This window comes from Zootoca vivipara, chromosome 11 (genome assembly GCF_965207765.1).
Source record: "Zootoca vivipara chromosome 11, rZooViv2.hap1.1, whole genome shotgun sequence".
Lineage (NCBI taxonomy): Eukaryota > Metazoa > Chordata > Lepidosauria > Squamata > Lacertidae > Zootoca > Zootoca vivipara.
In genome coordinates, this window is record NC_142594.1 from 2,055,688 (window position 1) to 2,075,618 (window position 19,931).

At 42.2% G+C, this 19,931-nt stretch overlaps 1 protein-coding gene across 1 annotated transcript in view; it reads right to left on the reverse strand.

Annotated features, from left to right (window-relative positions):
- Positions 1 to 19,931, reverse strand: part of CNTNAP2 (contactin associated protein 2) — an 836,988-nt gene that overhangs the window by 484,844 nt on the left and 332,213 nt on the right. The window contains exon 3 of the mRNA XM_035101355.3: positions 11,923 to 12,116. Within this exon, the coding sequence (XP_034957246.3) occupies positions 11,923 to 12,116 (194 nt within the window). The remainder of the gene's footprint in view (positions 1 to 11,922; positions 12,117 to 19,931) is intronic.

The window sequence follows — 19,931 nt, forward strand, 5'->3', positions numbered from 1 at the left end:
TGCCTGGTTCAAATGTAACAGGAAACAATGGTTTCACATAACATAAGTAAGTGCAGCAGACCCCAGGCTTTTCTCCTCTGCTTTCCCTCCTTCTCCCAATGAAACCAAAGCCATAACCATTAAGGGAAGTGCCCCCTCCTCAAATTCAGTATATTTGATTCATTTCTAAGTTACTTACTTACATTGTTTGACACCAAATATTCATTCAGGATTCCAATTAGCTCTGGGCTGTCAAAGAACCCTCATTAATGTTAGACTTATAATCAAATACCTTGATACAATTACCATAGAGACACTGTTAATTAAGTTTCTGATTTTGAGTCCAAGTGTGACTCTTCTCCCATTAGCACTTGCAGATCTAATGCTTTTTATGCAAACCACAAGACCCTGCAGAATATATGTGTCACCTTTACGGAGCCAAATCTACAGCCAACTTTGGAGAGCCTTCGGGCAATTGTGGTGCTATACTTGCCCAGGTGCATCTCAAATGATGACACAGGGAGGTTTAAGGTACAGACTTTTAAAAAGGTAAAGAGAGGGAGAGGGAGGTTGCATCTTTTGCAGAAAAGGGGGGGGGGATGCCAACACTCATATTCACACTGGAATTTCTTCTTAAAACTTGATGCAAGTGATCACCAGCCAGTCTTGAGAGGCAGTTTGATATTATTAGAATTGATGGCAGTGATAGTGTTCAAATGAGTTCAGAGGTGACTCCCAGAAGATTTATTTTAAAAAGAAGTTAAAGGGAAGGTAACCCCATTTTGATCTGTTTATAGCATTTCTCAAGATATTTGCACAGTAGATGAATGAACACATCTTCTATGTAATTAAGTTCTAGATATAAGTCATCACTCAAACTATTTCTATACCATCAGCAAAGCTCTATTGCAAAAAGAAAGTGACAGCTAGGAGGCCTGAACAGAGGTTTACAAGCCCCTGTTCACATACACAGCCCATTTGGTGAAGAAGAAGAAGAAGAAGAAGAAGAAGAAGAAGAAGAAGAAGAAGAAGAAGAAGAAGAAGAAGAAGAAGAAGAAGAAAAAGAATTTCTATTCTTCCGCCCTTCTTCTGAAGATCACAGAAACATTAACAATATAAAAACTCAAAAATGCACACCATAAAAACAATAACACCCACACCCACACAGTTTAAAAGGCCATATATTGTTTAATTAGCCAACACCCCGGGAGAATAGGAATGTTTTTGCTTGGCCTCTAAAGATATGTAAGGAAGGTTCCAGGTGAGCCTCCCTGGGGAGAGCACCCCACAAATGGGGAGCCACCGCAGAAAAGGCCCGTTCTTGTGTTGCCTCCCTCCAGACCTCTCCTGGAGAGGGCACATGAAGAACAGCCTCCGATGACAATTGGAGGGTCCGAGTCAGCAATTCACTTGTTTTAAGGAACTTCCCATGTAATTGTTATGAATTGGGACCCTGCCCACAAAAGGTGTGGCAGAAATAGCTGTGACCTCAGGGAGAGATACTTCACACCATGGCTTGCCATATAATGCTGTGCTTGCATAGCTGCATTTGAAGGGGCCACCCTTGTAGGTTGCTTTGATGTAAACATCAAGCCTAAGTGCCTCTGGATGCCTCATTTTCTTGCAGATCTGTTAGATTTAGCCATCATGAAGAAGGAGTGCCTTGGTGGTCCAGATGCAGCTGGTAGATCTTCCACTGTTATTTTTCTCTCCCTTAATTTTGACCCAGATACTCTCAATTTGGCTTTGAATTTTTAAATCCTAGATTCCCATCCAGATTCCCCATCTCCATCTTATACAAATAATATAAAATCACTTCCGGTTTGGTGCCATTTGCTGATCGGCGGGGGATTCCTCGGTCTCCGAGGTCCCTAGCGACCCAGAGGGGGGGGGGAGAGTCGCAAGGGCACCGCGACCCCCCAGAAAACCCCCAGATTGAGCATTCCGGGGATGTGGGAACCCTGCTGAGCCCCGCAGAGTCCCGTTTGCTGCCCGGAAAGCACCTTTTGAGGAGCGCCGAGAGCAGGCTGAGTGGGACGGAGCCTTGGGTAGACTGCTACCTCTGGGTCATAAAGCTCCGCGCCGATGACAACTGAGCGTCAGATACCTCCAAGTAAAGATTGGACTTGTAAGTAAATTCTTTTTGGATTAATAATTGGAGAAGATTTGGTCCTGGGACGGAATCTAAAAAGGAAACGGAGGTCATCCCCCCCCCCCCCCGAGAAATAAGCAGTTGCAAAACCTGCAGCTAAAATGCTGAAACGGGATTTTAAAATTCGCTAAAAAATTAAGTTGGACCCCTTCCCTGTGGGGCAGAGCCAAGGGAAGGAGATTGGATTCTGTGAACCTCTGCCCCCCAAAAAAATTGAATTTGGAACGAGCCCTTCGATAACCTGGGGGCAAGAACCTGGAAACAAAGACCAGCCGCCATTGTGATGTCACCGGCTAGGAAGTTATCTACCAAGAAGAACTCTTGAACTTTTAAATTAGGTGTGGAAATAATGGGATCTGCGATGTGAATAACTTTGGTAGGAACAAAGATCATATTTCAACACATATTTCTAAATATTGTTCTCAAAATTAATGCTTTTAAATGATTTTATTGCCAAAAAAATCTGAACATATTTAATTTCACAATGCACAGTCTAAACATATTTTGTGGAACAAAGAGGAAGTGAAAAAGGAAGTGGACCACTAAATCCCAAGCCACACATTAGTTTGGGAGACATGGATCAGTTGAGTTTCCATCTTAATTTGCAAAGATAAATTCCTCAAGCATCACTATTTCCTACTGTGAAACCATGACTTTCTGCTATACAGTTATAAACAGCTTCTCCGTCTTATAAAGCCACTTCAGACATTACATTTCTAAGTGTACACTTACTGATTTATTATGGCTAGGCAGATTAAAGGCAATTCTGCCACATGCATGATTTAAAAGAGGTTTGGCATGTATGAAGGTAATCTCCTCTCCCATGGCCTGTTTAAAGGTTCAACGCTGAAGGCTATTATGGGATAGCAACATGTTTGGTGCAGGGCTCTTGGCTTGCTAGCTGCTCTGAAGACCCAGGAAAATGCTAAAACAGGCAACGCTTGCAAACAAGCCCCATGAGCTACAATTTGTCTCAAATTAAGAAGAGCAGCAGAGAGTTTTTGCCACAAGCTAGTCTGAGGAACAAAAGGACACAAGAGGTTCCACTATAGCTCCCAGAAAGTCCCAATAAGATGGACCCAGAGGTCTTGAGCTAGAGAAACCCCCCGGGAACAAAGTCACCTCACACCATTTTTGCTTATTAGTTCTACCATCTCTAAGTTGGTTGGGGAGAAAGAGTGAAATGCCTGTAATGTGAAACATTCTAAACTTGGAAAACACCCAATCATATTTTGATTGAGCACAATTGTGGATGTTAAAGTCATTTCACTATTGCAAGATGATTCGTACAAAAGAAAGCTCCTAACTTTTAAAATATATGAGCAGTTTGATGAAGCAAAAGGATATTGTATTAATAGAACATAATTTTTTTTATTTTCTTATGTTTCCTCTTCAGAATCATGGTCTTAATTATTTAATTAATTAGAGATGGTCTTAATTTTTTCTCCCTTAAAACTGAAAAAGCACTCATGATTTCTAAAAGATGAATTAGGCAGAAATAGAAAACCAAAGTATGCTGAATGATAGCAGCCTGATAGGCCAACATTAGAAAAGAAACCAGAGTGAATTATTATATTCTGCCATAAAAATGCTTGCAGCCATTTCCTTTAAGGCAGCTTTTGAAGAATATGTCAGTGTTGACTATGCTCATCCTTCTAAAAACAAGCACGCAGGGAGAAAGGATTGAGCTTTGTCTGTTCTTCTAGCTTTCTATATGTATAGGGTGGTGTGTTTTTGCCCACATGGGGGACCCTTTCAAAGCTGTAGTTGAACGCCCCTTCTCGGAGAACTTATACCTGGTACCATGTTGGTTGTTTACTGAGATGATCAAATGGGTGAGTGGTGTGTGTGTGTTTGCCTTGCAGCAAGGAACCATATGAGTAGGCCAAAAAAAGGCTACTGCCTTGAGCAGTGACCAGTCTGATGTGCTAGAATTCTCGCTCTTCTGACAATCCTACTGATGCGACATTATTGCTTGACAAGGTTATATTATTTCCCTTCACTAACAGCTACTTTTTCCAGCACCTGGTATGCTGGACATTGTAAAGGACTTAGTCCTATTAAAGAGCCCCTTGATATCAGCAAAATTCTTTTGGTTCTCCGGTTGTCAGCAGGCACAAGAAATTGCTGATGTGGCCTGAGCCAAAGTGATTTTTTTTTCCCTTCTTGAAATGGCGAGACTTAGCCTTTGACTTTTCCACTCCTTTAAAGCTCCTGCTCATTCATTGTTAACTAAATTTCACCCAGGTCCTCAACCCCTGCTGCCCACTCCCCATTTAAAAATGCTGAGGTTGTAATATCACATCATTTAAAATAGATCTTTAAAAAAGTTGAAACTGTTTGCTGTGCTCTAGCCCAATCTCATTTAAACTCTCCCCCCCCTCTTGTTGTGGCAAGGAAGCTCCTATATGGAGGGGGTTTTGTTTTCTTGTTTTAAAGCAGCTTTAGCACTTTGGCAGCTCTTGGAAAGGTAAGCATTACTTGCTTGGTGCATAAGGAATTCTGTACTGCTTTAAATATGCAGCGTAAAAACCTTAGTTATTGAATCCATGGCTTTTCTTGTTCCCCCTTCTTAGGAACAATACTACTCAGCCTCCCCCATATCACCTATTACCTCTTTTTATAGCTTTACCCAGTGCCAGTTGGGAAGGGAAGGGAGATGCACTACAGCAGGGACTTGCCAACCTTTTTAAACCAGTGGAGACATCTTGAATATGAATGCCAGTCACAAAAGGGTTGCCATGGAGAGTGTGTGTGGCATAACGCAAAGAGAAACAACTACCCCAATAGTTGGTAATATGGTAATATGGTAAGGGTAAGGCCATGCCCTGATTGTGTAGATCACATAGTAGTGCTTACACACACTGAGATGCTGATGTTGACTGCATAACATGGAGCATTCCTCAGTACCAGGAAAAATCTACAAGATGGCTATTATCACTCACTCTTATGTTGCAGAACTCGCTTAGAAAGGACCTGCCCATTTTGCTCCAAACTTTTATTTCTAGGAGGGACAGAGACTTACTTCTTTCTTTAATTGAAAGATCAGAGTCTGAGGAACCTTCCCAGAGGCACCTATTAAAGCTTTCATGAGTGTCATGGTGCCCATGGGCACTTGGTTGGTGACCTCATAATACAGTATCTCAGAGGAGACCTTGACTGGAACCAGGAGCACACCAATTAGGAGGAGATGGTACATAGCATCAGTTTGTTGCGCATTCCACTTGTAACAGTTTAATACTGTTTTGTGAGCAAGTCCCCATTTCCCTGAGTAGCAGAACATTATTGTAGTGGCTTCTAGTCTGTTTCCTTGTGAGAAGCAGCACTGGAGGTTTGTGGCATTTTTGTGGCATCTATTTATTGCACAGGGATATTCAGTCAGTTGCACAATTAGAAGCCATTCCTCCAATTCCCTGAATTTCTGGGGGCTGGATAGCATTTTTAATACAGGGCTTAACCATGTTGTTAGGGGCTGAAAAGGTTCACCTTTCCATACAATTTAGGTGTGGTTCAGCAGCTTTAAACAGGCTCCTTTTATCTTTCTATCCCCTTGGAGTCCTTGAAGTGGAACAAGCTTTCCATCTAAATAACAGCAGATCATTCAATAGGAAGGCTTAGTCCTCAAAGCTTTCAGGGTAGGTCTGAAGCTGGTATGTCTGCCTCAGTACAGTGTAAGCAAGCACAGGGCATGTTGTAATTTCCATCTCCTTTGCATTGGCACAAATTGTTTGAAGGTTGGTTTATACAGTAGTCCTAAAATACAGGAAAGCAAATGGATGTGACTGACAGACAGGAAACACCAAAGAAAATCATACCCAGAAGTAGACATTCTTCTCTTTGGTGATCACTTGTAGCCGAGTAAGATTGTCTTCCATAATTACGGTTTTAACAATGGGTCCATAAGTGACTGTGGAGGCCAATTCTGGATCCACACGTCCTTCCACAGTGGGGACATTGGTTTCCAGGCGGGAGTTGATCACGGTGTGGATTTGCCAAGCATGCCTTCTTCTTAGCACATTTCTCCCTTGCACCCTGAGATCGAGTGTCTTCAAAGCCCATGACACCTTTGGTAAAGGCTGTTCTCCAACTGGAGCGCTCACAAGCCAGTGTTTCCCAGTTGTCAGTGTTTATACTACCATACTTTTTTTAGATTTGCCTTGAGACCGTCTTTAAACCTCTTTTGTTGATAACCAGCATTACGCTTTCCATTTTTAAGTTCAGAATAGAGTAGTTGCTTTGGAAGGCGATCATCAGGCATCCTCACAACATGACCAGTCCAACGAAGTTGATGTTGAAGAATCATTGCTTCAACACTGGTGATCTTTGCTTCTTCCAGTACACTGATATTAGTTCACCTGTCTTCCCAAGTGATATGTATTTTTTTTTGGAGACACTGTTGATGGAATCTTTTGAGGAGTTGGAGATGGCGTTTATAAGTGATCCATGTTTCACAAGCATATAGTAATGTTGGCAGTACAATAGCTTTGTAAACAAGCATTTTGGTTTCCCTGCGAATGTCCCGGTCCTCAAACACTCTGCACTTCAATCTGGAGAAAGCCGCACTCGCAGAGCTCAGGCAATGCTGGATTTTGGCATCAATGTTGGCCCTTTTGGAAAGGTAATTGCCTAGGTAGGAGAAGTGATCAACATTTTCCAATGTTACACCACTGAGTTGGATTTGTGGCGCTGCAGAGGGGTTATTTTGTACTTGTTGGTGCAGCACTTTGGTTTTTTGGATGTTGAGTGATAGGCCAAGCTTTTTGTAAGCTTCTGCAAATATATTTAGGATGGTTTGGAGGTCATTCTCTGAGCGTGCGCACACTATGTTGTCATCAGCATACTGAAGCTCTATGACGGAAGTTACAGTAACCTTACTTTTTGCTTTCAGCCTGCTCAGATTGAAGACCTTTCCATCTGTTTGATATATGATTTCTACTCCGGTGGGGAGTTTCCCATCAACAAAGTGTAAGATCATGCCAATGAAAATAATGAATAGAGTTGGGGCAATAACACAACCCTGTTTAACACCTGATCCCACTGTGAATGGTTCACTTTGAGAGCCATTATTATCTGCAATTGTTGCTATCATATTATCATGGAGGAGCCGAATGATGTTTACAAATTTATATGGGCAGCCAATTTTCAGAAGGATAGTCCACAGGGCATTAAAAATTACAGTGTCAAAAGCCTTAGTCAACCCAATAAACACCATATACAGGGGTTGGTTTTGCTCTCTACATTTTTCTTGAAGGTGTCAAGCAGTGAAAATCATGTCCACTGTCCCCCTAGAAGGCTGAAAACTATTTAAGAAACTACCATAAAAGTTCAGGTTATTCAGATGTATTAATGTAAATTATCATAATGATATGAATTACACAGCTAACAGAGGTTTAATTGGGAAGGTTTGGTTCAAAATTTAATTGCAACTAAAAACTCTGATTGCATTCTTTCTATTTTTATCATCTGTAAGCAGACACACAGTATTTTAAGAGTTTTTTTATTTTAGTTCCACTATTTTATTCCTTAATGAGAGGCTTACAGTGGCCTCCAAGCAGCACACAACAGGGGTTAGAAAGTTTGGTTATTCCTGTTTAATTTCCTAAATTAACAGTAGGGGGGAAGGGTTAGTAGAGGCACCAAATTAATCAGCTATCAAATCTTCACCTATTAAGTTCTTTCATTCTTGGCAGTCCTTTAAAAGATCAAAAATGCTTATTTTTGGTGGTATTATTCTTCATCTGGCTTCCTCATTACATCAATATCTCCTGACATTAAAAGATGAAGCATGGCAGTTTAGAGAATTCCGATCATACGTTGACCTTTTGCTATAATGAAAGTCATGTGTAAATCTAATCACTCTACTATCTGTATACACTGCAATCTTGGAAAAGATTTGGCATTTAAGTTTCTCATAAGATGTGCTGGAGAAGCATACAAACTATTTTTGTGAAGTTTATTAACACTTATTTTCACATTTCTAAAACATACTGTAGTGTTAGCATTGCTGGGGTCTCTCAATGGATCTATGTTGCCCAATTACAAATTATTCACAAATTACTCATAAAGCATTTCCATAACAACCATAGCCTTCCCCATTGTCAAGGGACAGACATGCAAATGTTGCCTGGGTTGATTTTAAGCTGGTAGCTTTTGCCTCACCACAACAGACATGCTTTCGAACTGCTAGGTGGGCTGGGACCGAGCAACAGGAGCTCACCCAGTCACAGGGATTCGAACCGCCAGCCTTCTGATCAGCAAGCCCTAGGCTCTGTGGTTTAACCCACAGTGCCATATTAGGCAGTATAGAAATGGTCTAAATAGTGTGTCCCCATCTGAACATCTCCCTTAAAATGAAGGACTTCCAGTCTGCCAGAAGTGTTCTGGAGGTGGTACAGTTTGGGATTGTCCCAAGGGCTGCTCTGAATGTGGCAACTGGCCCCCTCAGTGAGCCTGCAACTGACATAAGTAACTGCATCATTTCTCTCCCATTTCTGGTATTTTTAAACCATATTTGTTTTGTTAAGTACCCCTGTTGCCCCCGATAGTCTTTCTCCTGGTTATGTCACTAACATTCCTAAACAAAACCATGTGGAACATGATAGTCAATCAGGTTAAATATCAGGGAGGACAAATAAAGCTGAGGATAATGAAGGAAAAGAAAGAGAAGTTAAATTGTGCCAAGAGTTATTATAATAAAACCAATGGAAAGGTTTGGGTAAGTACCTTTTCAGTAATTTGTTCAGCTTTGTTGAATATGTTAATATGTTACCCCTGCTTGGCAGGGGGTTGGACTGGATGGCCCTGGTGGTCTCTTCCAACTCTATGATTCTATGAAGCAAATACCAAAATTAGAGCACTAAACTCTTCTGATGTGTAAGTATTTTGTTCTTTTAACAAATCCCTTTCATTATCTGCCAAATTAAAAATGATTTAATTTCACTTTTCAGAATTGTGTGCATCTGTTTGAAGCATTTTGCGTATGTTCATGCAATTTGTCCATTTTTATTGTGTTGGCTAATAAGCATTTCATTTATCAATCATGACAATATCATGGATGGTTTTTAAATTATGTAAGACTATGAATGCTTCAACTCTGCATGTCCCATCAACATGGTCATTTTTGTAAGATGCAATGGCAGTGTGAGAAATACCAACTCGGCCTTCCACCCAGATGAGCAGGTTTAACTGAGGCCAGGGTCTTCAGCCAGCCACTGGTGATTGATAATTGAACTTGTGGTGCTTTCACACTTCATTCATTAAATATTTAGCATGGGGTAATTATTATATAAAGGGGGGGGGCTTCCTTGAAATACAACATGTTTTCTTCTTATATTTATTTTCCTATACCAGCACGGAGACAGGGGACACATCAGAAAGAGAAAATAATTTACACAAAGACAAGCACTACAAAATAAGAACAGTTCCTGATAAGTCAGCATAAATGGAAAGTGCATGTATGTATTTACACCAGTCCTGTGTGCATCCTTCCGTTGGAGTAACAGGCATGTACGATACTATAGATGGACTTCATATCATTTCCCAAAATGTCCATAGTAGCTGATGTGTAACCCAGGTGGTGCTGTGGGTTAAAGCACAGAGCCTAGGGCTTGCTGATCAGAAGGTCGGCGGTTCGAATCCCTGCAACGGGGTGAGCTCCCGTTGTTCGGTCCCAGCTCCTGCCCACCTAGCAGTTCGAAAGCACATCAAAGTGCAAGTAGATAAATAGGGACCGCTCCGGCGGGAAGGTAAACAGCGGTTCTGTGCACTGCTCTGGTTCGCCAGAAGCAGCTTTGTCATGCTGGCCACATGACCCAGAAGCTGTCTGTGGACAAACGCCGGCTCCCTCGGCCTATAGAGTGAGATGAGCGCTGTAACCGCAGAGTCGGACATGACTGGACCTGATGGTCAGGGGCCCTTAATTCCCTTTACCTTTGAAAAATCTGAATTTCAGCATAGTGTACATGTAGTTGCAAGAAGAAACCAATTCCATACAAGAGAAGAGCCTCACTAATGTTAGCAATCAAAGAAAACGGAACATATCCCAAAGCACAAGAGGGTAAAGGCAGAAAGCTTCCTTTGCAGAAACAGAAAGCTTTCTCTAAATTCACCTTGAAAGTACTTTCCCCCATCTCCATCTCACTGCATGATGTTCGATTTCTTTCTTACCTAGCAGGTAATTATAGAACTTCTTTCCCTAATGCATACAGAAAAGGGTCATTTCAACATTTTTATGTAGATTGTCATAGTTTGTTCTCCTTGATATCTTTTTTAAAAATTACTTGCTCAGAATATTCATGCTCCCTCCCACTGCATGGACCCAAACTGCTGCTCATTCGTTATTATTCATTCCTTCGTTTCCCAGATTTTGTCCCCTGGCTGTTTCATTTGATATTAAACTGCTTTTGCACGAATATTGCTGAACTCTGCACTTTGAGTTCCTTGTTCCTCTACTTTCTCATTTAAGTCGAGATATGTACACCATTACCAAGGAATCACTGTGCTTTAGGTTTGTGAAGAGAGTGCAGCAAGCCCAGCAAGGTACTATGTGAGGCTAAGTATATACCCTGTACTTTAAAAACAGTAATTCAAAAATGCTGCACCAAGGAATGCTGAATGTCACAGTTTCTACAAATTATGTGAAATAAGCACATTTGTGAATATTAGCTCAATTTGTTTAATTTCTGCTGCTGCTTCTTGTCATGGGAAGAATCCAGGAGTTGTGCAAGGCACCTCTAACCACTGGGAAATCACACTGACCCCAGCGTTGGCTTCATTGATCTGATCAAAAATTAGTCACATGCTTTTAAGCTTATCCCCAGGGTGTAGAAGCTTCCTTTTCATTCAAAGTGAGACGAGCTTCTCAAACTGCTGGATTTTTCATGTAGTACCAAATTCTGAACAAAAAAACAACCCTGCTGGATCAGACCCTAACCCTAACCCCAAACTCCACCTTCTTCAACACTATTTTCTGCAGTAGTCCGTCCATCAATCACATGCTTTTGGGGAGCCCAGAGGTACAGCGTGAAGAGATAGCTCTCTCCCTTTGTTCTTCCCCAGCAACCAGGACTGACTCTGAAACTGGAGGTTGGGCAGAGTCACCCACTGGTGCCTTTTCCCTCCATGAATTTGCTGAATCCCATTTTAAAGCCACCTACTTTAGTGGCCATCACCACATCCTGTGGTAGTAAATTCTGTAAATGGCTTTCTTTTGCCTGCCGTGCTTCTACTGGCCACCACTTACAGTGTCCCAGTATAATGGGAGAGAAGAAACTTCTCTCTCTCTCCTTTTCCCATACCATGCATAATTTAAAAATGAGTCTCTCAATTGGTCTTTTTTTCTCAAATAAAAACCATAATCAATGTAGTCTCTCTAAAGTGCTCTGTCCCTTTGAAGCCATATGAAAGAAAGGAAAATTCTCTCTCCACTTTCCCCCCACCATTTTATAAACCTCTGCCATACTTCCCATTTGTTGCACTTCTTTCTAGACCAAAATGTTTTCCTACATTTTCATGACTTTCATATTTATCTCCACTCATCCCTGAAAACGTGGCCCTTTACCCCATAAGAGACAAAATACTATCAGACAAGAATTCCATCACAACCTATTCAGAAAACAAATGTAACTCCATCCTCAGGGCAGGAAGACAGTCTGCTATGTTGTGTGGAAGGAAACGTACCTGATTTCAGAGTCAACCATCGACACAGCAGCCCACTAGATTCCCGGTGAAATAAGGTATATTTCAAGAGCATAAAGAGAGAACAACGTAGTGCCATTGGGCAAATCACTTACCCAGACATTTCCGTCTTGGTGATATGGCTTCCAGTTTCTCCCTGTATCACTATAAAGCATCCGGTACTGCGTCACCCAGTCAGAGCTGCTGTATCTGCCTTGAGTAGCAATAGAGCTGATCTGCTTCCTATTGCCAAAATCCACTTGCAGCCATTGGTAGTGATCACTGTCTGATGGACACCAGCCTCCAGCCCCTGAGAAGTTAGATGGAAAGACAGACATTTACACTGTTTAATACCCAACAGAGCTTTCTTTGAAATTTCCCCAGTTGAAAGATTGTGGGTGGCATTCCACTAAAATTTACTCAGAGTAGACATTAGTAAAAATTTGTCATGTTACCTGATTTCAGTGGAACTGTCTCCCTCCAGAGGTTGTGGACTCCTCTCCTTCCTTGGAGGTTTTTAAGCAGAGGTTGGATGGCCATCTGTCATGGATGCTTTAGTTGAAATTCCTACATTACAGGGGGTTGGACTAGATGACCCTTGGGTTCCCTTCCAACTCTACAATTCTATTATTTTATTATTCAATAAGTCTACTCTGAATAAAACTTAGTGGAACACCACCCATTAAAATCACTGAACATGATTGAGTTAAGTTGGTTTCAATGCATCTATTCCGAGTAAAACTTAACTGACTACCATCCTTTAATTCTGATTATACAGCTGCTAGAGATGGAAGAGGAATGTGTGTAAACTGATTTTCCCATTTTGAGGGGAAGAACAAAAAGTGGATGGGTGTTTTTTTAAAAAAAGTTTCCTTTTTTAGTTGGCCCCGGTGAATATTTGACACTTTTCTCCCCTTATGGCTTTGATCTATAGGCTACCACTAAAACGAGACTGCATTTTTTAAAGCTGCATTTTAAACTGTATTCTAACTTACATTTTAATCAACTGTTTGCTTGTGTTTGTTTTTTGTTTTAATGTTTTAATGTTTTTACTGTAGTTATATTCAGTGTTAGCCGCCCTGAGCCCCTCCCTGACAACATTTGAATTTTGAGCACAGCAATGGCCAATATGGCCAAACCCACCCCCCCCCCACAATTTACCAGCTGCCAAATTGTGACAAATTGAGAGTGACTGTTTTGGTCCATCCAAGTCACTTTCACAAATTTTGAGATTATTCACGCTCCTCACAGACTCCACATGACTGGATGCCTTACACAAGATGGCTCCAGCCAGCAGCCATTCTCATGATGAAGGCATAAGATGTTTCCTGCAGCATTATTTCCAAAAGTACTAATTCACACTAGCTTTTCTTTAGACGGCCACTTGCTAGCAGTGTAAACAGACCCTTTGGGAAGATAATAAGGTGCAGGGGTTTATAAAGGCTCTCTCCGAGACATTCTTTATGCTCTACTTTGTCCACTCTGTGGAAAATTTTCTCACCAAGAGGCGGAAGGCAGAACCTCAACACAGCTTCAGCAACAGCCTGCACGGCTGTTTTCTGTGAGTTTCCAGTAGGAATGTGTGTAGCTTCTTTCTGAAGGTTCACTGGTCTAATCAAACCCCTTTTTGCTTCCCTTGAAGTTTCTCAGAAATTTCTTTCACCCAAGTTAGAAGGAACCTCAAAATTATTCACTTTGGGCAAAGCTCAGCAGTAGCTCTGTTATGGTGAATATATATCAGTCGAGTATTATATCCTTATACCTTCATAATAACTGTCAAAGTGTAATAACTTCAAAACTTCAACAAATTTGCCACAACATCTCATGTCAGGCTTGACTAGTGCAATTCAGTGACAGGTGATTTATTCTCTGTGTCCTTCCTAAGTTCCCACATTAAAGGACCATTTCAAATTAAGTGAGAGGGGAAACAGCATCTCCATCTAAGCTCTCTGCAGCACCGTAGCATTCATTGAAATGTATAAGCTTGAAAGATTTTCATCAGTGAAACATAAAGGGGAGAATGGATGGCTTTCATTTTGGTTGGCTGAGCATATAGGGGTATCATGAAGTACATTGAGCTTTGCTTGACAAATGTTTTATAGCTGTTGGGGCAATGAGCTGATTTCCAATGCAATGGGGTTAGCAATTGTTATCATCATACATTAAACTCTCTTGAACCATCTCCCTCTTTAAAGCAATTTTAGGGGATCTGTCTCTTGAAGTTGCTGTGGACATTTTATTCCCACATTTATTTATTGGAATCTTTGTAAACTGCACTTTCACATGCCAATCAAAAGCATGTCAATAAACCGACTGGTAAAAATTTTAACGGGGTGAGAAAGGAAGCATGATCACCTTCCACCTCCTCTCTTGGCACTTCTAAGGCAGGTGTGGGAGGGAAAGAGATTCATGTTCTTACACTGTAGAGACTGAAACACATGTCTACCTACACCCACACCCAGGTGAGATCTGCAGGCTTGGTGGGAGGAAGCACGGTGGGTCAGACATGGATTTCATGGGTTTCTGCTCCCTTAAGAAGCAAGGGTGCTAAACTAAGCCTATGTCTCAGCTCAACCATAAGCGATATTTCTCCGGTTGCTTTCTCTCAGCTTACGCTTCCTCAGGTGGTTGGTGTGTGTGTGTGTGTGTGTGAACGTCAAGCACAGCACTGGGGGGGGGAGGGATAGCCTAGCACAGACTTCCTCAACCTCGGTCCTCCAGATGTTTTGAGACTACAATTCCCATCATCCCTGACCACTGGTCCTGCTAGCTAGGGATCATGGGAGTTATAGGCCAATAACATCTGGAGGGCCGAGGTTGAGGAAGCCTGGCCTAGCAAATATATTAAATACACCTTTAATCCATACTGTTCATAGGTATATTATCCTTCTCCAAAGTGTCAGTTCACAGTAAACTAAGAGTAAACTCTTGCAGTAAGAAAAGGAAGCAAAATGAAGGAAAGCAATACAGTATTGGGTGTTGCTGAATCTGCTTGTGTGAAGGCAGCGTTGACCAGCCCAAAGGAAGGCCATTTGCCGTATCTTTGCTAGACACACCGAGGAGATCGGTGGGAAATTTCCTCGTACTGTTTGATCTATCACGTGGTAATAATAAAGTATATAGTTGATTACTTTATAATCAAAAAAGTTGATTACTTTATTCGTTTAGTCTGTGAAATGTGTAGCATCTATTGATCTGGGGATTAAGGGCAGTTCTTCTTTCATCAGGTACACACTCTTGGCACATAGCTGCCAAGTTTTCCCTTTTCTCGCGAGGAAGCCTATTCAGCATAAGGGAAAATCCCTTAAAAAGGGGGAAAACTTGGCAGCTATGTATTGGCATAAGTTGGAAGAAAGTTGAATTAGTCAGAGAGTTTTCCCTGCGGGATTCTCACAGGAACCCACATCATCTTTGTTTGCTTGTTTGATATTACATCCTTCATTTAAGCACACTGTTGCAGACCAATGTATACTTAATTAATGAACATTCTTGTCCATTAAATAACCAGAATGTTGGAGGAGAGCTGCAGCCACGTTCTCTGAAATGCTACATTTCTTTGTGCAGGGATTTTACTTTTCACGAGGGAACATTCAAATTTGAGATCATCAGCAATTAAAATTGGGCAGTACATGTAATATGGGGGGGGGCACATGCATCTGATGGGTTCCCACCTGGCCCATGGTCCCTCCTCCCCAGCCCAGCCTACCCTACCACCTAAGCAAGTTGTGAGGAAACAGTGTATATGTGTTTTTCCATGCATGCTGCACAGAAGAAAAGTGAATTACCTGTGCAATGCTATGGGAGAACTCAGGAGAGCATGAGACTGTTAATCTCAGGATTTGGGGTTTGAGCCCCATGTTGCATTGCAGGGGGTTGGACTAGATGACCCTTGTTGGTCCCTTCCAACTCTACAATTCTATAATGCTAGATGAAATGGCTAATCAGATCTGTCTATGTAAACAATGCCATGAAACTAATTCCCTGCTTCCTGTTCTGAGTCTGAATGGGCAAACAGTTTTATTCCTATTTTTAGCCTCCTTCCCGTGACAAATCACTGTAAAGGTGTGAGGTTTTCATAACTGACAAGTTTTGACAAAAATCACCTCTGCTTTTCAGCTCAGTCTCACTATTTGCATTTCCCTGCTGCTAGTGTGTGTCTTTTGTTCTCAGTTTTAGCATCCCCAAATCTATTAAATCCACTCAGTACCATCTTCTTGTATGATTTTTCACTGCTTAAGTTCAGATCTTTGCTGACCTTTAAAAATGAGAAAGCACAAAATGTAATGACTGCATTTTATGATTTTTCAATATGTAAGCTACATGTTTAAAGATGAATTATTATGAATTGCTATTGTATTAAATATTCTATCCTGCTCTGGATGAGCTGTATGCAGTGTGTGTGTGTGTGTGTGTGTGTGTGTGTGTGTGTGTGTGTGTGTAAGATATGAAACTCAAACACAGTATTATCATCAAAAACGGCAGGATTCCCATTAAATCTGCCTAACAGTGAGTTCAATTAGAATAAATCCCTGTGGTAAGGGACACATTTCTCAGTGCCAGCCTTCTTAATGGAGCTCAACGCCAAATCAATGATCTGTCTGCCCTAATGAACAAAAGCAGAGGATGGCAAGAGCTGATAGCAATGGGAGATAAACAGGCTCTCAGAGCCAATCAGCTGCCGTTGGAGGAGCCGTTTTCCAAGCAGAGGAGGCAAGGTCTCCCTAGAAAGAGTTTCCCACCAGCAAACAAGCATTTAGTAGCTTCAGTTATTTTAACTGACACGTCACAGTGAGCAATGCCTGAACCATCTGCTCTGCTTCCCAGTTACAAATGTAAACATGCAACAACAAAAACCCCAAAGACAACATACCACAACCCTCATTTGCAACTGTATCAGAAGGGAATTTCAGCTATGTTCTGAAAGGGGTTTTAAAAGGCCTTATGCAACGTCTCTATCAAAAACTTGCTGGTGGGCATGCAACCATCTGGCCTTTTTAGATGGAGGGCTGAGGTGAGACGGCCACAGGAAAGGCTGGACTTTGGCAGCAGACAGCGACCACAGAGACTGATGGAAGCATTCGGTCAGCTTATATTAGGCAAATTATCTTCTGGTTGTCTTAGCAGAGGCCGGGGAAGAAGGAAACCAGTTTCCTTTAGTTCTCCTTGGTGATGGGTAGATTCATACCTACGCAGTTTAACTGCCTCCCAGGTCACATTATGCAGCAGAGACCCTGGTTTGTCCTGTTCTTTCACCTGTTATCATCCTCTTTATTCAAAGTCTACAGTATCTACCCATATGCCAGAATGATGCTGCATCTTCGCCCCATAGCATCTACGTGGTGGGGAACCAGGGGTGGTGGGATTTTTGACCTGTCACAATCTCCTCCTACCCCTATGGGCCAATTTTGACAGGTGGACAGGACAACTTAGCTGTCAATCACCTGGCATCATTACACCAGGTGAGGCAGTCCCACCCACCTATAAAAGTTGACTCACAAGGGTGGGAGTCTGCATGGAGTCCACCTGCCACCAGAAGACACAAGCCCCACGGCAACTTTTTGAGCGGCATGGGGGTTGCAGGAGTCTGCCTACCGCATCACTCCCAGGGCAGACGCATGGCTCGGGTGCACTGCAGACCCTGTAGTAAGTGTTACCCCCTGGGTAAGTGGCACCCAGTGTGCCCTGCCTTTCCTGCCCTCTAGCAGCTATGCTGCTGTGTAAACCTGCATTTTCCGATGGACCCAGACTCTGCCATGCCTCAGACTCCCAACAGGGGGCTGGGAGGGATACACGCCCAGTGCCTAAGCCAAGGCTTACCTGCAGCTGAAATCAATAAAGTTGTGGCCATTTTCAAATCCCAGACAGTTGTTGTGTCCATTTATTCCTTCATGCTAATAGGCAGGGCACACTGGGGTGGGGGACTTTGCGGTTGAGCATGCAATAAACTTAGCCAATGATACAATTGTGCTAACATGACATGCAGAGAACAAGGTGCAGAGTAGTTCTTTTAGGAAGTCTTGCCTAGCTCTCCCCACAGCCTTGGTACCCAGCTGTGGTTTTTGGGTTCACCCGCATGTATTTCTGTTCTAGCAGAGATATATAGAACAGCAATCCAAATTTAAGTTGTCATCACCATAATCTTATGCATTACACCAAATTCCCTTCTTTCGTTAATACTTAGCAGTGAATGATTGCTCAGAAGCAACACAAAGATTATTAAACCAAGGGTTTTAAAAATCAGTTAATCACAGAGACCTCTCAATTTTAAAGTTAATCTACCTTGGAAATAATAAACTAGCTCTATCAAATTGCACACCATTGTTAAGAAGATAGGCCTGAATGATCTCTTCTCCCTGCAATATCGGCAACAGTGAGGAAATAAGAGAGGCAATATTTCCTATTTAAAAATAAATACCACTAATATAATAAAGGGAGGTTGACTAGTTTAATTTTCTTCCCTTTTTGTCCTGTTTCCATTTCCTTAGACTGTTGAACAAAAATGCCCCCCCCCCAACCACATGGCCTGTGGTGAAGTATTCATGGTGTTTTCAAGTTTTATAATTGGGGGTGCCACTGTGTAACTGCAGTGTTATTGATTTGGGGAGGTGGGCAAGGTGACTCTACACACCGTTACCCATCTGTGAATCTAAACCAATCAGACGTAGAAGGTCATACCTACTGTAGCTGATATGTGACAGTAGGCCAAGCTAAAATTAGAACTTGGCTTAAAGTTACCTGTTGTCATGGTGTTGTTTATGCCAGGATGAATGTTTTTATTAACGAATGTGCTGATCACACCTCAAGTAGCCAATGTATATTCAGCATAGGTTGTTTGTCCATGAGTCTTTGTAGATCAATCATATAAATGTGAGCTTCATGTCTTTTTATGGTGCTTAAACACATTTGTGCCTCACTTAAGCATGAGCAACTTTTTACTATCTTTCCACCTCTGGCAGCAGCGCCAACTTGGGCCCCAGCTTGTGGGTGCCCAGGCCCTGCGACATCACGACGTTATGTCATGACAGGGAGACGCATGTGCGCTCTGGTGCCATGGGGGCGACTGGGCCAGGGCCTGTGAGGTAAAGTGCCAGAGGTAAAGTGCCAAAGTGCCAGAGGTAAAGTGGTACAGAAAAAATGTACGTGCGGCTAGTACAACGCTGACACCCTCTCTGCTTACATCTTCATCCGTATCTTCAACAACATCTGTCTACAACTCTACCATTATCTCTTGGTATCGTGAATAGCATCCCACTCACCTCTGTTGGTACCTTCATGAACTGTTCCAAAGGAAATTAAAAGACTGAGTTAAATAATATAAAACATATTTAAAGTGGGCATTTAGAATGAGTCAAAAGTTTGAAAAAATTATTGGTATCAGATATCAACAGCTCTTTCCAGATTTGGTAGTTTGTAAGACTCTGTGGCTTTCGCATAAAGTTTTGTATTTTAAAGTATTATTAATTTGGAGATTGCTGTGTGTCGCCCAGAGGTTAAGTGGTGGCTGGTGTTGGCATTGGGCGGCACATGACAGTGGAAAGGGGTGGAGCCCAGGCACCCACAGTGATAATTTTGTGGGGGCCGGGGCCCCCAGGACCCCTTAGAGTTGGCGCCCCAGACCTCTGGCAGTGTTTTATTGCCTTTGGGGTCACCCCGGGAACAGGAGCCATTGCACCCACTACATAATAACCTTGTGCTGTTGTGATGGCACCACAATATTGTTTAGATCTTTGTGGTGTCAGAACACTACACTTCATTGACAGATGATGATTTCACTATTGTGAAATCTCTCCCCCTGGCACCTGGTGCAGCTGCTGTGTATGGTGCCAGAGCACCCACGGCCAGAATGGGATGGAGGGAGATATTTGAGGTGAGTCACACGCTAATGAGCATTTTGAACTTACCACATGACATACCTACAGTTCTGGTGCTTGATGGTAGAACTGGGCATTTGACTGCTGGAAAGAAACCCAGTTGCCTAATATTGACTCCTGCCTGTATTGGGGCTGCACTGAACTGTCAAGGATTGTTTCTCAATCAGGGACTTGTCAGGGGCTGTAAGATACCATGGCCACTGAAAACAGAGATTTGTGAAAATGTTAAGAGAAAATTCACTGGTGTAATGTTT